The 19360-nt window shown below is 52.7% G+C and overlaps 2 protein-coding genes across 7 annotated transcripts in view; both read right to left on the reverse strand.

Annotated features, from left to right (window-relative positions):
• Window positions 1-456: 456 nt before the first annotated feature.
• On the reverse strand, window positions 457-7701 carry grnb (granulin b). Of its 3 annotated transcripts, XM_061757175.1 has the most exons (11): window positions 7538-7697; window positions 7302-7378; window positions 6755-6895; window positions 6560-6682; window positions 4663-4773; window positions 4438-4588; window positions 4254-4324; window positions 2974-3165; window positions 2429-2662; window positions 2128-2340; window positions 457-763 (listed from the first exon to the last, which is right to left on the reverse strand). In XM_061757175.1, the coding sequence occupies exons 2-11, from the start codon at window positions 7302-7304 to the stop codon at window positions 659-661; spliced, it is 1344 nt and encodes a 447-aa protein (XP_061613159.1). In that variant the 5' UTR covers window positions 7305-7378; window positions 7538-7697; the 3' UTR covers window positions 457-658. The 3 variants fall into 3 exon arrangements, with proteins under 3 accessions (XP_061613159.1, XP_061613162.1, XP_061613163.1); XM_061757178.1 differs by lacking the exon at window positions 6560-6682 and having other exon boundaries at window positions 7538-7698; XM_061757179.1 differs by lacking the exon at window positions 457-763 and having other exon boundaries at window positions 2184-2340; window positions 4202-4324; window positions 7538-7701.
• A 1069-nt stretch (window positions 7702-8770) lies between these two features.
• LOC133469130 (protein FAM171A2) overlaps window positions 8771-19360 on the reverse strand; it is a 58773-nt gene continuing 48183 nt past the window's right edge. For 2 of the 4 annotated variants that reach the window (XM_061755804.1, XM_061755807.1), the window contains exons 3-9: window positions 15911-16138; window positions 15735-15827; window positions 14872-15030; window positions 14168-14347; window positions 13812-13925; window positions 12977-13103; window positions 8771-12895 (exon numbers count right to left, since the gene is read on the reverse strand). In XM_061755804.1, coding sequence (XP_061611788.1) covers window positions 11509-12895; window positions 12977-13103; window positions 13812-13925; window positions 14168-14347; window positions 14872-15030; window positions 15735-15827; window positions 15911-16138 — 2288 coding nt within the window. In that variant the 3' untranslated portion in view covers window positions 8771-11508. Of the gene's footprint in view, window positions 12896-12976; window positions 13104-13811; window positions 13926-14167; window positions 14348-14871; window positions 15031-15734; window positions 15828-15910; window positions 16139-18586; window positions 18875-19360 lie in introns of those variants that run through there. The other 2 variants (XM_061755806.1, XM_061755805.1) reach the window with 2 other exon arrangements.

Below are 19360 nucleotides of genomic sequence, written 5' to 3' on the forward strand. Positions count from 1 at the left end.
TAACATGAATACGTAACATTTCAGGTCACTTATTTAGTCAGCATTGATTTCTCGAGACCACTTTTGAAGCACACGATTCGCTGGGCAGGGACCGCAAGCATTATTCTTGCTTTGTAAATGGTCTTGCTATTTGTATTCAAACTGAGCGGGGTTAAAGCACCAACAAGCCAAACAAAACTTGTTGAATGACCTCCAGTGCCCTGTAAATGTCTTGGGAATGATTTGTTAACCCGCTTAATAGAAAATCCTTCCGCAGAACAAAACAACAGCCGCACGCTCGGTTTCTGCGGGCAAAGCAGATCCTGCCCGCTCGGTCGCCGGGCTCGCCATTGGCCGAGCACTATGTGGGCGGGATGAGGAAAGACCTGCCCCTAAAGTGAGCCAATTTCACCATTGCAACTTTGTTTTGCCCCTGAGGTGTTTTTGATGAAAGCATGAAAACTGTTGACGCAAAACTTCAGACACGTAGGATTTTATTGAAAGTTAACTCATTAAAAATACTTTGAGCTGTTGCAAAGAGGACGAGCAAAAGCTGATTGGCCGGCGGTGGTCATGTGATCAAATCGTCTTTCGGATTAAAACACGAAAGCCGTCCAAGGGGCGGTGACATCACGGAGGAAGGGGGCGTGTCCGGCGTTCGAAAACAGAAACCGGCGCGTCACGCGTGGCCGTCCCAACCGGGCGCCGCCCGGACGCAGCCGCCGCTCGGGTGGCACGAGAAGCGGGCGGGGCAGCAGTGCTTCATGTCGGCGCAGCAAACCGCCTGTGGACACAAGCGCGTCAGGCCACGCCCCCAACACACACACACACACACACACGCGCCTCATTGAGCACGTCCGCCATATTGGAATGATTGACTGAAATATTATTGGCATTATCGACTGTGGCTGGGGACCACTGGAAACGAGGGCCCGCCCCTTCAGCGCCCACCCTTCCTCGATGCGCCGGCACCAGTTGACCGACGCGCACGCGATCCGGTGTGGATTCACTCCGAAGTTCCGTCGACACGCTGTAGGCTCGAATTGTCGGTGCCGGGGCAGCTCACAATAACGCCGGTCGTATTAAGACACGGACTCACAGGTTCTTCCAGGCGTTCGGACGACGCTATAAAAAGAATCCCACCGCACTGCCTTGCTCATTTCCCACATCCTGTCCTGTCCTGTCCTGTCCTGTCCTCTCTCATCTTGTTGTCTTGGTTAGTTGTTGCGCGTCCTCAGCGGGTGTCCGTCCGTCCGTCCGTCCCCCGTCCGCAAGTAGGAACACCATTTGACTGCTGTAACGTTACTTGAGCTCAAGTATCTCGACTGTCTCGCAATTGTTCTGCTGTGGTGCGCGCCCCTCGTCCCCTCGGCCCCTCGTCCCCTCGGCCCCTCGGCCCCTCGTCCCCTCGGCCCCTCGGCCCCTCGGCCCCTCGGCCCTTGTGTTTGTCCCCGACAACGCTTTTCCGTCTGGCTGCATTTTCAATAAACATCAGAAAAATGAAAAAATAAGCCCAGGGAGTATTTGCACAGGAAAACTGTTCCAGCACAAAAGTGTACAGATCCACCATTCTGCAAGACCATGCAGCTGAACAGGACAGGTTAAAAAAATAATAATAATAAAAAATATATATATTATATATATATTAAAGCGAGAGAATGGGCAAAAAAAGTTGGTCGTTGTTTTCCAAAGTCCAAGCAGATGTTGGCAAATGTCTTAATTGGAAAACACAAAGAATTGACTGTTGACGGACAGAACCTTCGAGGATTTGGACAATTTCAAGTTCAACAAGATCTCGATTAGTCAATGATCAAAATAGCTGTTGATTCATTTGATACTTGGATAGTTGTCAATTATTTGTTGCACCTCTAATGAAACCAAAAGCAACAATCTGATTTTATGACATGAACCCAGCATTCGTTAGTTAGACGTGTGCCTTTAAGGGGCGTGGTCTAGCGAGAGCCCTCAGGATCCCGGAGTGTGCCGGGTTAGCGAGTGTTCCTTGTGAGCGTTGCCATTTTGTGTCTGTGCCTTTCGCTGTTTGCTTGACAGCTGAAAGTGCGTCGGCGAATGCGTCTCTCCTTGCCCACGCGCCAGGACGTTACGCGACTGAAGCTCGCTCGCTACACAATTGTTCAAATTGCGTACCTGGGGCGAGGGGCAGCAAGCCCACTGCGAGACGGTGGTCCGACAGCACGTCTCCCGCCGGGCGCAGGTGAACGTCGCCGCCGCGTCGCAGGGCACGCCGCCGACCTCCGGCGCCACGGACGCCGCGTGCGTCTTCTTCTCGCACGTGCCCGTCTCCATGTTGCACGAGTACCCCTGTGGGCAGCAGTGCTCGCGGTCAGCGCAGCACACAGCCTGAGGGCACACATCGCACTTCCCGTTACATCACAAAGTGTCAGCGAGTCGGCGGAGCGCGACGTGTCGGGCGGCTCGACGGCCCCACCTTGACGAGCGGGCAGCACCCCCACTCCCCGGTGGGCAGCTTGCAGCAGGTAGTGCCCGCCGCGCAGCTGCTCTTGTCGTCGCACTTGACGTCGGCGACGGCCGCCGGGCGCGTGGCGGCGGGCGCTTTGGCGAGCCAGGGGATCACGCGGCGTCCTCGGGAGCGGGACGAGCGGCGGGGGAGGCACGTGTGCCCGGCGGGGGGGCGGCGGGAGCCGTCCTCGCAGCACACTGCCTGAGGGCACAAAGCGGGCTTCCTGTCAAATCAAAACACGCTGGGCAGCGCGGCGTGTTTGCCAACGAGGTGGGTGACGTGGTGTGCTTGGGGCATGTTGCGCAGCGTGGCATATCAGTTGGCATGTCGGGTGGTAAGTACAGTGATGTAGCATGCTGTTCGGCGCCATGTACTGTGATGCGGTGCGTCGGGGGGCTCGGCACGTCAAGTACTGTTTGGCGACATTTGGCGGCACGTCGGTCGGTCTGTCGGGCAGCGTGTCGGCGGCACGGCATGTCGGGCGCGGCGGGTGGCGGGTGGCGTGCTGTCACCTGCGGCGGCGGGCGGCCGGTCCGCTCGTCGCGTGCGTTCACCGTCGTCACGGCGACCGCCTCGGCGAGCGGCGGGTCGTCGCGGGTCTCCGGGTCGCGGCGTTCGCCCGCGGCCTCGTCGCACGTGCCGGCGGCCAAGTTGCACACGGTGCCGTGAGGGCAGCAGTGGAGGCGGTCCGAGCAGCACGTGGCCTGCGCGCACCAGCGCAAAAAGCAAAAGTGCACGTTTACCTCAGAGACGGTCGGGCAAAGTTTGGCCCTCAAGAGCCAATTTGATTGGATGGTCATAGAAGTGAAACAAACAAACTTCAATTTCATAGTTTACACTCATTTTGTGATTGTATTATTACAAAAATAAACACATGGTTAAATGTCTATGGAAAATAGATAAACCTTTTATTTAATGATAGATGAATTTAAAAATAGAATACTATTAACCAATTTTAGGGAAAAAACGATATAAATAGCTCTTCATAACAATTCTGGCTAATTTGTTCCTAATTTATGAATAACTTCATTCGAATGATCCATCCATTCATCCATTTTCCGCCGCGCTTCTCCTCACGCAGGTCCCGCGCGGGCGTGCTTGCGCCCTGAACTGGTCGCCACCCAATCGCAGTCGTTAGAATTCATTCAGCAATTTTATATCAAAGAAAATATAAAAACCAGGCGGCACGGTAGCCACCTGGTTAGTATGTCTGCCTCACAGTTGTGAGGTCGCGGGTTCAAATCCCGGCCCCGCCTGTGTGGAGTTTGCGTGTTCTCCCTGTGCCTGCGTGGCTTTTCTCCGGGCGCTCCGCTTTCCTCCCACATCCCAAAAACATGCACGCGAGGTTGATCGAAGACTCTAAATTGCCCGTAGGTGCGAATGGTTATTTGTTTCTGCGTGCCCTGCATTGGGCTGGCGACCAGTTCAGGGCGCACCCCGCCTCTCGCCCGGGATCGGCGCCAGCACGCCCGCGGGGGACCTGCTGGGATGGGCGCCGGCACTCTCGTGACCCGCGTGAGGACAAGCGGTACGGAAGATGAAGGAATGATTGATTCATTCATTCATTTTCTTTTTTACATTCAAATTGCTTATTTTACTAATACTTACAATAAATCAACTATTAAAATGACTAAATATTCCAGGCTTATTAATGCGTAGATAAATGCTCAGTGCAGCAGATTTAAGAAGCGAGCGGGCCCCCTGAGTACGTGTGTGGCCCGCGGGCCACATTTTGCGCACCGCTCGGCGACGGCCCGCGTTCGAATGGGAAATATTTGGAGAAGAGTCGTACGTCGGGCACGGGGCAGCAGCCGTACGCGCCCGAGCTCACTTGGCAGCACGTCGTCTCGTCGGGACACGTCGCTGAAACAAGCGCACACACAATTCACACACAACAGCAGGAAAACACAAAAAATAGCACGTTGTCCTAAAACGGGCGTCCGTCTCGCTCGTCCTCCATTTTGCGCGCGGCCTACCTGGAGCGCCGAGACCGGGCCCGGCAGGAAGCTTTTCCACCAGGGGTCGCCAGCCTCGCCAGTCTCTGCCCGCCGACGCGCATATGGACCGCGAGAGGTCGCAGGCGGTTCCCTCGGGACAGCAGTGGCGCTTGTCGTCGCAGCACACCGCCTGCGGGGCGAGTCCACGGGTCACCCGGACGCTAAGCTAAGCGAGCTAGCGACCGCTAGCGCGACGGGCGTCACCTTGGCCAGCGGGCAGCACCCCCACGAGCCGTCGGGGAGCTGGCAGCAAGTGGTGGCGTCCGGGCACTCGGAATGCCGGTCCGGGCACATCACGGCCGACCCTCGCCCGCTCTGCTCGCGCACACACACAAGGTTTGTTCCAAAATGGCGGGTCACCTTTCGTGCCATCGCTGCATCACAGATTTCTAAGAAACTTCTTTTTGCACTTTTTACTCGACCACAACAAATATGGATATGGAATAAGGAAGTTGGAAATATGGAATACGGAAGTTCGATTCCTATATTTAGCGGAGTAAAATTCAGTTTTAAAAAATAACCTCTTTTTTCGGGCCCCTCGTTTAAAACGTGGCACTGCGGACGACCGGTAAGCACATCTGCCTCACAGTTGTGAGGTTGCGGGTTCAAATCCCGGCCTGGCCTGTGTGGAGTTTGCATGTTCTCCCCGCGCCTGCGTGGCTTTTCTCCGGGCGCTCCGCTTTCCTCCCACATCCCAAAAGCGTGCGTGACTCAAAATTGCCCGTAGGTGCAAATGTGAGGGCGACCGGTTGTTTGTTGAGACTGCATGTGCCTTGCGATCGGCTGGCGACCGGTTCAGGGTGTACCCCGCCACTAGCCGGGATAGAGGCCGGCGCGCCTGCGTGAGGAGAAGCAGGAAGGAAGATAAACGAATGAATGTTTACAACCGTAAAGATAGGAATTACAGGCAGAACAGTTGTCAGTTTTTTTCCAATAAGTCGCCCTTTTGTATTTGTTGAACTTTCAAACGGAGAGAAAAATCCATCCGTCCATTATCCTCACGAGGTCCCGGGCGTGCTGGAGCCTGCAAACAAGCATTCGCGCACACATTCACACCTATCTTCGGTTCAGCTAGCGTGCACGTTTTGGGGATGTACCCGGAGAAAAGCCACGCAGGCACGGGGAGAACGTGCAAACGCCGCACAGGCGGGGCTGGGACTTGAACCCCGGTCCTCAGAACTGCGAGGCAGATGTGCTAACCGGTGCCGCCGAGAGAAAAATCGGCAAACATTTTCATGAGTCTTATGGTTGTTGTTTTTTTTTTTTTAAGTGCTAATATTAAAAATCAGCCGGCTGATTCAGGCCCTAGCTTTACAGTACACAGGCGAGTCCAACTTCTGACTGTGTGCCTTCGATGTAGTGCCAGGTTATGCCCCAACATGCCAGGCAGCACTGAGCTCATCTGGAAAACATCCAGCGGAACGCAAGAAGCACAAGGAGGGAAGGCAGAGAAGGTCCCCAACTATCGTTCGGCAATCCTGATATTCCTCACAGAACAGAGAGAATACAGTTGATGCCTGTGAGTGTTGTTTGCATGTGTTGCTGCTCCGTATGTGAAAAGTAGCAGTCGCTTTTAATTTGGCCCGACCGATGAATCGGCCGATATTAACCTTTAAAAAAAAAAAAAAGATCAAATCAACACATTAACAAATAAGAAAAAGATAATGACATTCATACAAACAAACAAAAAAAAACAACTAAAAGAACAAAGTCCAGTAAAACAGTCCAATGTTCTGCCTGTAATTCAGATCTTTATAGTTGTACGCGTAAAGGGACCCAAAAAAAAAAAAGGGGTCATTTCATTCAGTATATATTTTTTTAGTTATCGGAATATTATTCTGCCAAAAACTGCAGTCAGCATCGGCCTGAAAAAAGTCCTCATCGGGTTGGCCCTCGTTTTTACAGAAACATCCGTGCTAATTTCCACTAGCCTGTCTATGGCGTTTCCATAAAATGTTAGCATGAAGCTAATGTCATTGTCCTTTGCTTTTCCTGACAGCAAAGGGGGAAGCGAAAAAAGGTGCGTGATTCTAAGCCGACCCTACGCATCAGTCTCGTTGAAATGCCCGCACACGCTTGCGCATTTAATTCGTGCCCGCACCCGCTCGGGAGGAAGTGACCTCGTCCAGGGGAGCGACGCCGTCGTGTTGGCGCACGTGGCGTGCTGCAGGTCGCACACGGTGCCGTGCGGGCAGCAGCGGAGGCCGTCGGAGCAGCACACGGCCTGCGGCGGGAACACAGACACGCACGAATCGGCATCGCGCGCACTCGAGCGCGTACGCGAGCGTGGACTCACGTTGGGCAAGGGGCAGCACCCGTATCGGCCCAGGACGTCCTCGCAGCACGTGCTTCCGTCGTGGCAGGCGGTGCCGTCGGGACACACCAGCGCCGCGCCTGCGCCCAGCAAACTCAAGACCAGCGAGCACCACGCCAGCGCCTGCACGCAGTCAATGATGCCCTCTCATTTTTTGCATGCAGATGATCTGCTCGGAAATGATTCGAGATTTATGTAAAAGTCATGCTGAACTTTTCATTTACGTGAACCGGAAAAAGAGTGCAAATCATTTGGTTCAACTCATCTTTCAATTGGGAAAATCTTGTTGAAAAAGATATTTTTGTGAATGAAAATGGCAAAATGATGAAATATGATGAATTTAGAGACAACTTTGTTCAGTTCCTTCATGTTGTCAACGAACTGTTACAGTGCTTGTTCTGTTGTTTGTTCGGATGTCATTCGGTTTTGTGTTAAAATGCGTTGCGATGAATAAAGTAAAAACAACCCAAAATGTGGAGAGCAGTCCAGGCTTGTCCCCAATATATGACGTCACGGGGCGTCGACTCACCATGGCGTGACGGAGGCTGCAGCTGATGACGTCAGTGATGATTCAAGTCTCTCAGGCGCATGCGTGCCCCTGAAACTCTGGACGTGAAAGCGCACACAAATACAGCGATAAAATATTATTTTCACGTCTGACTAATAGCCCGAGCGTTTTTGTTCACGTCCTCCGAATGAAGCTAACGGAAGTCAGCCACCTAGCATGCTTGCTTAGCCGACAAAGAGAGAGGCTGGATTCATTACCGGCTGCTCGGTCACAGCGGCGACCCAAGAGTTCAAAAGTGTCGAATCGGATCGAGAAGACAAAATAAGGCGAAAGGCCGACTTTAACGTCGCTAAACGATGTTAGGTCGCCTCAACCACGGTCACGTGACTCGATGGCGCGTGACTCTGCCGCTTCTTAAAGGGACAGGACGCGGAGGGACGAAAACAACAGCAACTCTCTCATCCGCTAAATCAACATTGAAAATAATAAGAAACAAACCTCACAACTGATTTACTGTAAATAATAAAATCCAAAATATAGCAAGGAATTTTACTTTTTTTTTTTTTTGGCTTGTTAATTGTGGATGGGCGGCACGGTTAGAGCGACTGGTTAGAGCGTCAGGCTCACAGTTCTGAGGATCGGAGTTCGATCCCGACCCCGCCTGTGTGGAGTTTGCATGTTTGCATCTCCCCGCGCCTGCGTGGCTTTTCTCCGGGCACTCCGGTTTGCTCCCACATCCCCCCAAAAACACGCATGCTAGATTAATTGACAACTCTAAATTGCCCGTAGGTGTGACTGGGAGTGCGAATGGTTGTTTGTTTGTTTGTATGTGCCCTGCGATTGGCTGGCAACCAGTTCAGGGTGTACCCCGCCTCCTGCCCGATGATAGCTGGGATGGGCTCCGGCACGGCCGCGACCCTTAAGCGGCTCAGAAAATGGATGAATGATAAAACAATTAAATGCATGATTGATGTATTGTTTAAATTTATAGGCTCATGAGGATTAGCAGTACAATGAATGGATGTTTGTACATACACATTTAACATTTGTATTATTATTATTTTTTGTTTATTTGTTCAGGACGGCACGGTAAAGGAAATGGATGGATGGATGGATGGATGGATGGATGGATGAATGGATGAATGGATGAATGGATGTCCTGTTCAGCTGTTAGGTCAAGCAGAAAGGAAGATCTGTGTCCCTTTTATGCCGGAACCGTTTTACTGTGTCCAGTGGACTTTTTTAAGATGCCACTGTGGTTTCTTTCTGATGGATATTTATTGAGAATTACAAACGTTCAGGCAAACAGAACACGCACACGCACAAGTGAAGTGACACCGTCTCCAATGCACCATGACCGTCACGAGTGTCCCGTAAATGCTGCGCCTGCGCCCGACAAGGGGAGCCCCCACGCCGGCCCGGCCCCCGTTTTGAATTCATTTTTCTTTGTTTGTGTGGCACCCTTTCCCAACAAAATGTCCACCAGCGAGTGAGTGAGGAACACATTTATTTCTACTTTTGTACACAAAGATTACACTTGTCACGTGATGAAGGCCCGTGCCTCCTCATCCTCACAACAACCACAAGAAGAAGAAAGAAGTGCAGCGGTCATTGTCGCCGATTCCGAGTCATCAACACGAACACAAAACAGCACTTGAATGTCAGCAATAGAAGCTACTAGAAGTTCTTATTTTCAACAAGAAGAAAAAGGAGAAGAAAAAGACGAGCGCGCTGCTCACGTTCGTGTAAACGTTTGCGAGCGCAAGTCCACGTTTGTTACTTTTTGATCCTCGTCGACACATGCACGTGAAAGCGAAACGCAAGATCGGGAAAACGGCGCACCGTCCGGCAGGTGGCGCTCGAAACCTCCATCTCGCCAGAGAGGAAGGCACTTGGAGGCGCGAGGATTCAAGTAGAGGCGGGGCTTGGCCGGGGGCGTGTCCTCTACCTCGACGGACACGCGAACGTTGGGTGCCGCGAGTGTTTTCCACGCTGCGGACCTTTGTGAACACACGCATACAAAATGACAACACTCGCAAAGGAGCAAGGCGCGGACGCTCACACCGGCCGGACGAACCGCGCGGTGACCGGCCCACCCGAGCGACTCGCTAGGCCACGCCTCTTAAAGGAACACATCAACGCTACTGTGTGGGTGTAATTACACTTTATAAAACCGGTTGACTTCGTTCGCATTTCTATTTTGTTAGCGTAAAATAGTTAATACTACTAGTTAAGTGCCAGAGCTTAACTGATAGACTTTCACTCGTCACTAGTAGTACCAGGAGCACACAGTTGTAATGTAGTGCGGAGTTTGACCTCAATCGTGAGCGTGCCCTCGTTGTTCTACTAGTGCACAGAAATGTCATGCAGTTGTGGAAAAGGTGTCACTAGTAAGACATTGTCGTTGTATTAGGGCGCCGAATCGTCTTACTAGTGAGGACAAAGAGCTTACAAGCACAAGGACGACATCTTCGTGGTGACATTTTTCCACACTAGTACTACTACATGTTACCAGTGAGGCAAAACTGTGCACTAGTTGACATCTGTGCACTTACAGGTAGAATTTCACACAGTTGTCAACTAGCGCACGCTTTGACTTCAATAATGACGTGCAGTTGTTTTAAGAGTGTGCAGAAATGTCATACAGTCGTGGCCTCCAGATCAAATCGGCAAATCGGAGCCGAGCTCGGCATTTTCGGGCTGCTCGCGGGCGCGTTTTCAAGTCTTCTTCACAATGAAATCTTTTGCTCTCGTGTTGGGTTCGCTTCATTCGAATAAAAATGGAGCCAATTTGGAATTTCTTCTCAGCGCGCTGCCAAAGTCTCGCATCGGCGCATCGACAAAATCGGGGGACTCGGACGCAAAAGATCCTGACGTGGACGTCCCTATTCCCGATGCAATGCTTGCACTTGTTTTGGTTTTTTTTAAATCGGCGCACCGACTGGGAATCGACCCCGTGCCATCTACACTCAAGGCGGCAGAATGTCCCACTACTCCCCTCGTATGCATTTATCTTTTAGAATCGTGCTTTTGTAGAAAGCGTAACCCGAACATTCGGGATTTCAATTTGAGCGGGGAAAAGCGATTTACGAAAATCGAGTTCCAAGCTCGGTCACGGTACCGATTCAACGCTCAAGTCGCCGCTCGCCGGCGGCACCGCAAGGCGCGCCGGTCCGAGAAAAGTCACTAGTGCTTTCAAAACGGCTGCTTCTCCCAAAAAGGGTTGGTGGCGGTGGTCGCAGCGCAAACCTGACAACCAATCAGGGAGCTGTGTGCTTGTGCTTCTTGTGATTTGACCCTTCCACGTCCTTGTCGTGCGCTGAATTGCCCATGTACTAGTACACTCTTTGTCCTCACTAATGAGACAATTCAGCACACTAGTAGAACATCTGTCTTACTCATGACGTTTTTTACACTATTGCCTTCCAGTACGCCGTGAAAGTTCTGAACACTAGTAGAATGACTACACGGTATTCGTCAGGAAAAATATGACACTAGTTGACATCTATACACTACTAGATCTTAATTGGGAGAATTTTATAACGTCACTAGCTGTGCTAGTAGCACGCAGTTGTCAACGAGCATACGATTTCACCTCAACAGTGATATGCTGTCGTTTTACTAATGTGAACTAGTCATTGTACTAGTGCGCAGAAATGTCATACAGTTGTGAATAAAAATGTCACGAGTACAATACTATCATTCTCCTAATGCACTGAACCAAACTAGCATACGAGTACACAGACAATTCAGTGCACTAGTAGAACATACAAGTAGAATTACACTAATAGAATGACAACATTACGAGTGAGGCAAAACTGCACTACTAGTGCTACTAGTGAAGTGCTCGATGTTAATTTCACTGATTCCTAGTAGTCCAAGTAGCACCCATTTTACCACAAGAGTAACATGTCGTTTTACTAGGACGCACTAGTATCGTTCGTGCAAGGCAGAAGTGGAAAAAGTCATTCCACACGTGTGCTCGAGTCATTCTACTAGTCTCCCGAAACGTCAGACAGTTGACAATGTCGGTCTACTAGTGCACCCTGGTTCTTCTGCTATTGCAAGGAAGTGTAAGGCAGTAGTGGAAAAAACAATTCAACTGATGCGCCTAGTCCTTCTCCCGGGACACGGAACCGTCTTAACTAGTGAGGACAAGGAGCGCTATTGTACACGGACAATTGGACGCACTAGTAGGTTAGGGAAGAAAGGTTCAACGGGCTTCCCTTCACTTCCTGGGATGGAAGACCATGAGCGGCCTGTCTTCGATCTTCTGCCAGGGGCTCTTCTTGTTCTCCTCTTTGTCGTCGGCGTCGTCCTCGGGGCTGGTGGCGGCGGAGTCGCGGTCGCGCCCCCTCCCGGGGATGGCGCGGCCGCGGGAGGGCGGCCCCTCGTCCAGAAGCGGGGTGAGGGAGTTCTCTTCGGGGGACACGGGGCGGCCCTCGCCGGGGTCGCCGAGGTCCGGGTAGGCCAGCTTGGAGTAGCTTTTGCCGGCCCCGCCGCGCCCCTTGCGGCCCGCCTCCCAGCGCTCATCTTTCGCCTCGCGCCCGCCGCCGCGCTCTTGAGCCTCCAGAGGCGGCGCCAGGTTGGCGTCTCTCGGAGAGCTTCCGAGCCCGCCCCCGAATCCGCCGCCGCTCAGGTCGTTGCCGGCGTCGATGTAGGAATGGCGCACGTGGGCGTTGGCGCGGCCGTCCAAGGAGATGAACCACGCCCGCGGGTGCTGCTTGACGCCCAGCTCCAGAAGCTTCTTCTCGGTCAGAGCCTGCAGTTCTCCGTTCATCTGGGCCATGGCGGAGTCGTTGAAGAGCACCGGGATGGTGACGGGCCCGGCGGACGGGTCGGACGCCCAGCCGGGCTCCTCCGAGTCGTCCCCGCGGGGGCCGCCCTGGTGCCGCTGACCTTGCTTCTGCTGGGCCCCTCCCACCTGGACGCCGTCTTTGTCCGCCGGCTCCTTCTGCTCTTTGCCGTCCTTGGCGGCGAACTCGGAGGGCAGGCGCATGTAGTGGGCGGGGATGACCAGGGTGGGCACCATGCTGCGGTACATGTTCTCCTTCATCTGGTCGATGGAGCTGCAGAAGATGATCTGGCCCGGTTGGGTGCCGAGGGAGGTGGGCCGAGCCAGGCCGTCGGCCGCCGCCGCCGAATATTCCGGCGGTTTGTCGGGCTGGCTCGGTACGTAACCTTGGAAGCGCGGCGGGGACGGCGGGTCGGACGAGTACCCGCGATTGTCGTTGGCGCTGCGGTGCCGGTGATAGTCGGACTCTCCGCCTTCCGTGGGACCGTAGGCCCGGTTGTAGTCTTCGCGCAGCAGCGGGTTGTCCGGGTTCTTGGTGTCGGTGGCTCGGGTCACCTTCAGGGCGAAGCTTTCGCCGCGCTGGGACCCCGAAGCGTTTTTTCCCGTGGCACGTCGCAGCTGCTCGGTCAGGTCCTCGCGAGAGCTCCGGTAGTCTCGAGACGGGGACAGGTCCGACTTGTCGTCGGACGGGCCCGACTCGGCGTGACCGCCGCATATCAGATTGAGGCGTGACGTGGACGTGCCCTGGTCCCGCTTCGCGCCGTTGGCGTTGGACGGCAGAGGTTTCCCGGGCTGCCGACGAGGTTTCAAACACCTCCGCCTGCGGGCGAGCGCACGTTAGGAATGTAGTTAACTCAAAGGGCTGATCTGGATCGTTATCTCGGGTCTGACCGGGCCGCACCTGGAGTAGTAGAGCAGAACGCACAGCAGGATGAGAACCAGCAGAGCCAAGGAGCCCAGGATGGCCAGCAGGAACAGGGTATGGTAGGTGTTGATGTCCCTCAGGCCCGGGTGGCTCGGGCCCAGTCCTGCAAGCGCAACAAGTCAGGCCGCAGTCAACGCTCGCACGCCGCGGCAAAAAGTCACGCCGAGAACAGCCAACTCTGTGCTCTGATTGGCCCGCTCACCAGGCCAGGCCCCGCCTTTTCAAGCCACACACATTCAGTGTGTCAAGTCACAGATGCTACAGTGTAGAATGTGAGGATGGCAACTCCAAGTGGACAAAAATAATAGCTGCACTTCGCTTGCTTGTTTTGTATTGCTATTCATCCAAATCATTTTGATGAGATTACTCGTATAATCGATTCCGAAAATATTCTAATAGGAAGAGTTGACAATAGTGCTAAAACTTTCAACTAACTTTATTTACAGAGCACTTTAACAACAACCGTAGCTGTAACAAACTGCTGGCCATAAGATCAAACATATAATAACATCAAACACAACAAATCAAATACGAATAATAATAATAGTAGCACCCCAAAAAATCAAGTTTGAAAGATATTAAAAGAAGGAAAATATTTTGTTCATCACTGACAGTAAAAAAAACAATCACGTTACTTTTTAGTTTTCTACTGAAGTATATTTCAGACTTTTTTACCTTCAACTTATGAAAAGGAGTGGAATCAGTATTTCTACTTAGTACGGAGTGTGACTACTTTTGCCCCCCTGAGGAACACCGAGAAGGTTCCGGACGTGTTGGCGTTCCTTTCGAGGCGCCCGGTGGGAGGAGTCACCTGAGGAGGCGGGAAAGGCGGCCAACCAGGAACCCGTCTGAGGAAGGACGGCGTTCCACACGAAGTGCGAGTCTTCCTTCTGGACGTAGCCCGTGCCGTTGCGCACCCACAGTCCTGTCACGCACGCACGCACATTGCGTCAGTGTCAGTGCTGGAAAACTGACGCTCAACTGAAACGCTGCGCAATTAGTTCAAATGGAAATCATCCATCCGTGCAAACGCCACACAGGCGGGGCCGGGGATCGAACCCCGCTCCTCAGAACTGGGAGGCGGACGCTCTAACCATAAATCATAATAAGGACAAAGAATGTTGGTGCTATATAGAACTTTAGCTAGCACCTTTGAATGGCCCTCACCCGTGCTGTGCTGGTACATCCAAGTGGGCACGCTGGTGGCCATCCTGTTGCGGGTGTCGGACGGAAGCGGCACGGAAACGTGGATGGAGTCGGAAACCGCCACGGGGTCGCCGTCTTTGTCCGACAGCTCGATGCTGACCAGCGCCAGTGGCGTCAAGTCGGTCCAACCCGAGTCTGCGCCTGAACACCAAAGCACAGTCGCGGGTGCCCGGCGAGGGCAAATGATCCCACCTCACAATTATGATTCATCGACTACATTTAACACATCTTTGCTCATCATTCTATGCCAGCAACATGTAGTGGCAGGCGTAACAACTAGATGGCAGAAGATACAATGAAGCAACCAACGTATATTCATACAACCGAATAATGATGATCAATTAAACAAGCCCACATTGCACATCGGCGTGATTTCAGCCTACAGTGGAACTTTTCTAACATTCTCAGATTGAGAACGTGAGCCCGCAAAAGTTGAATGGAGGCAGGCGGACTCTTGACGTGTCAGCTTTAACCCAAAAGGCTTCTTCGCGTCTACATTTCAGTTGACTCCGTCGCGCGAATGCAGAAGGGAAGACTCCTTTCGGATTGCAGGTGAAACGTCTTCTGCAAGTGCCAAAATTCGGCCGACGCGCGACACACGCGTAGACGTACGAGCTCGGCGACGGGCCGGCCGGTTTTACAGCCCGACGGCGTCTTTCTCCGACCTGAGCTGTCGATCTCCCGGCCCAGCAGGAAGGGGAAGCCGCCCATCTCGTCCCGGGTCCCGGCGCCGGTCAGCCAGGCCGACAGCGCCGTGCCGTCGGAGCCGGGCGGCAGGCGCAGCGACTTCCTGGGAAGCTGCGCCACGGGACGCTCGCCGCCACCTGCCGGACCACAAACCGCGCTCGCTCAGTCCGCAAGCGCCGACAAGCGCGCCGGGCGCTACCTTGACGTAGCACTTTCGTTCGTTCGTACAGTCGTTCGTTCGTTCATTTGTTCATTCGTTCCTTCATTCAATCGTTCGTTCGTTCATTCATCAAAGCAATTTCCCCCATTCAAATCAATTGTATCACAAAGGTTTATAATTACCTATAGATGCCAGCAGATGGTGGCAAGGCACTACTTTTGTCTAAATGAAGTTCCTCAACTCTCTTCAACATATTCCATTAACGCAAAGATGCCACCAGATGGCACCAAAGCCATACTTGTTTTGCAGTGAAGGGTTGCAAATATGGGGGGCTTCCATGTAATCTGTTTCTGCCCGTCCACCCAAAAAATGTTTGGTTGTGTTTTCCAGAACTCGATTGAATGAAAACATAATAAGAGTCAAGAATTAAATGGGTGTTATAAAATGATATTACCGTATGTACTGGAGTGTGCACGTGTGCCTGTGAGGGGCGTGGTGTAGTGAGTGACGTCAGGGGCTGGAGTTGGTCAGTCTGCGTGTGAGCTGTGGCCCACAGCAGCTCCTTGTCATTTGTATTGGCGTGTTTGACCGGTTCCGTAAACAGCCACCGCGGCTCTCCTTGCCCGCGTGCCTGGGCATCACGAACAACGGGATCGTGCGGCAACTTGTTCTTGTTTTTACCTGGCGAGCTGGACAGAATCTGAAGGACGTCATCGTACAGAATCAGCGTACCGGGTCGACGAGCCAGAAGGTACAAACTGACCGAGGCGTACACTGAAGGACAAGTAGAAGAAGAAGGAGGAAACCGTAAACGCGCGCCGGCCGAACCCAAATGTCAGAAGGCGGGCTCGTCTTACGGGGCGGGCGGCCCGAGTACCAGGGCACCGAGTTGGTGACGTAGTCGGGTTTGGAGGCGCTGATGATGACCCAGGTGGCGGCCCGGTACCGGAAGTCCACCCTCACCGTGCCGTCGGCGCCGGCGCGGGCGCTCGTCGACACGCTCTGATTGCCGTGGACCTGCACCAGGGCGTCGGCCAGCGGAGATAGGTCGCTGCTGTCCAACACCTGGACTTTGATTTGGACCTCTGCGGCGCGACACGCACAAAAAACAACACACACACACACAGACGTGTGACATCAGTGAGCAGAGCATGTTCTACATCGGGGTGTCCAAACTATGGCCCGGGGGCCCTTTGAGGCAAAAGCCCCCAAAACATCTACCACTAAAATAGTAACAAAATGTCTCTTCATGACAGCGAGTAGCAAAAATGGTCTCCTCCACTTTCTGTTCCGTTAATGCTGGTAAAAAAAAATGTTTCTACTAGAGGTTGCAAAATGTTTTGCTTCTGAATGTGGAGATCAAATCAATGCAGGGCTGATCTATTCTCGTGGCTTACAGGGCTGCGGGCCACCCCCAAATTTGTTTAGTTTATCTGTGATGGAGCAGTTGTTTTTTTTTGTTTTGTTTTTTAAAAATAACTACAATCTATAAACAATATATAACTGCTTGGTGGATTGGGTTTGGCATGTTGGCCCTGGTAGGAAAATGTTTGGACACACCTGTTCTAGCATTATGCTAGCTTCTACATCTTCACTTTGAGTTAGCTTTTAGACGTTACCATCGAGATGTTATCTTCTCCACGTTAACTCCGCGATATTCTCTCCACATTAGCTTTTGCGTATTAGCTTCACGTTAGCTTCATGCTAGTTTCTCTGTGTTCGCTTCATGTTAGCTTTCAGACATTAGCATCAACATTTTATCTTCTCCACGTTAGCTTGGCAATAGTGTCTTCACATTAGGTTTTTCGTAGTAGGTTCCACATCTTAGCTTCTACACATTAGCATCAGCACGTTACCTCCTCTATTAGCGTCTCCACGTTAGCTTTTCCGTCTTAGCTTCATGTCGGGTTTTAAACATTAGCATCGACATGTTATCTTCTCTAGGTTAGCGTCTCCACGTGAGTTTTTCCGTATGGTCACCTGGCGTCTCGGTTGGCAGAAAACCGATGGAAGTCAACAGCCGAGCGCGAGTTTTTCGGGTTACTCGCGCTTATTTCAGTTCACTCATAAACGGTAGCGTGCTGTTGCGTTACGCTCTGTACATCGAGATTGTCAGCGAAGGATTCTCGGAGCTTTTTCGGCATCCCGAAGACACACGGAGCTCGTTGAACGCTTACGTGCGGCCACATTACGTCACACAAGCGGAAGCATACCGAACGAACATTTCTGCCTTCGGCACTTTATATCCTGTCGTTTAGTAAGGCACGTTGTAATAACTTGTTTTGCAATATCATTGTATGATATTAGATATTGTTTATGTTTCATGATATTGGGCACAGACAAACAAAAGATAAATCTCCCATTAGGAACTAGCTTGCATCTCACTCTTAAATACTTGCCTCTGTTACTTTTGGTGATATTTGACCTCTTAATAAGTAGGCCAACTATCGAATACAAATTAAAGATGGACGTGAGCCTCATAATCTGCAAATACCCGTCACGTATGGCGATGTTTTTCCAATCCACGGTTGCACGATTGACACTTCTGTGCGTCGAGAGACGAGTAGACTTTCATTCAATCTTTTGTGTAGGTCGAAATTAAAAGTCGGCGGGCAAATGCATCCCCCGGGCGGACGCATTTGCGCGTAACTCGGTATTGTTCAACACAAGCGTCGCTGCGTAGCTTTGCTTGGCGTCAACTGGCGTAAAAAGCCGCCAAAATGAGCTCTTTGCCCAAATGATATGGAGGTGGATGGCACAACGTTAAAGGAGTTCTGGGCATCCCGGACAGAGGGAGAGTCGCGCGTGATTGGTGCACGCTGTAACGGGCAGGTCGCTGATGAAGAGGTGACGCGCCACGATGACGTCACGATGACGTTCGGGGAACGCTACCGTTAGTTACTACAGCTTCATGTTACCTTCTCCGGGTTAGCGTTGTTGTTAGCATGACGACAAATGCCGTCACAAAAAACTGTTTATCATGTGAACTTGTCAGATGTGGGGCATGTGGGTCATGCTGGGGTGTTGCCATGGTAACCAACTGGGACTTTCTAAAGCCCCCCCACCCCCATCTCCAAAGACCCTCCCACCAAAAAAAAAAAAACTCCTTAGGCCTCGCTGCACTGAACAATGCACAAGATGAGTGCTGCGTGTGTGTGTGTGTGTGTGGGGGGGGGCGGGGGGTCTGGGTGTGTCGGCAAGCATGTACTGCGTGTGTGCGCGCACATCAACCGCCATCTTAGCCTCAGTCCTAAATTTTGGTCTTTGTGCTTTTTGCGCGTGCACGTCGGAACAGAAAGGAACAAAATGACGTCATGGCCTCACGAGCACAACATGAGACTGACGATGAAGATGATGATGATGATGATGATTGCCCAAAAGCGCACAAAGATCAAACGCACGCACGATGGCCGCGGCGCGTGCACGTGAAGAAGCTCGCTTACATGACGATGATGATGAAGATGAAGATACCAAACAAGCAAAATTCAAAGCGACCACTCCCGTGGCGAGCGCGCGCCTAGGCGAGATCTTACCAAAATACTCGTGCACGGACTTGGCCTCCCAGAGCGCGCACACGCACGCCAAAACGAGCACACGAAACACGCGCACGGCAGCCATCGTCGCAGCTACATGTCATGACGGACGGGCGCCGCCTCGGTCCCACCCGGCGGGGGATCCTGGTGTCCCGGTCCTGAACCCGGAGGCTGTCGCGAGGTCCCGGATCGTGTCTGGGCCGCGCCGCGCCGCGATGCTGCAGTGCGCGCGCGCGCACGCACGCGCTCGGTCGCTGACGCGCCTCCTGTTTGGGACATGGCGCCCTCTGGCGGGAGCCGCAGGAACTCGTCACGTGGGACGCGCGCGCGCGCACACACACAAGCGTCAAAAGAGCGGCAGATGGAGTGCTGAGGCTGAAAGTTGACATTGAGGGTGTTGCGTGTCACGTGATGAGCGGCCATGCCCCACAGGTAGCACAGGTCACGGGACCGAAATTGTGGGAGGAGTTCTGGGCATCCCGGACAGAGGGAGAGTCGCACGCGATTGGTGCACACTGTAACGGGCATGTTGCTGATGGAGAGGTGACGGTTGACAGTTCGGCAAAAAGCCAAAGCAACTTGGCAAGGAGGGCGGAAATGGCCGGAAGGAACATAGGGTGACCTCCACGAGCGCAGGTGGGTTACATCGGATACAGACCCGAGTGGATCGGTCCGAGGCCGATGAGGACGGACGGCGAGAGGGAGACCAAAGAGAAGGTCGACGGACGTCGAGAGGGAAGACATGAGGGAAAAGAAGAAGAAGATGCGGCTCTT

The sequence above is a fragment of the Phyllopteryx taeniolatus genome, chromosome 19, assembly GCF_024500385.1.
Source record: "Phyllopteryx taeniolatus isolate TA_2022b chromosome 19, UOR_Ptae_1.2, whole genome shotgun sequence".
Taxonomy (NCBI): domain Eukaryota; kingdom Metazoa; phylum Chordata; class Actinopteri; order Syngnathiformes; family Syngnathidae; genus Phyllopteryx; species Phyllopteryx taeniolatus.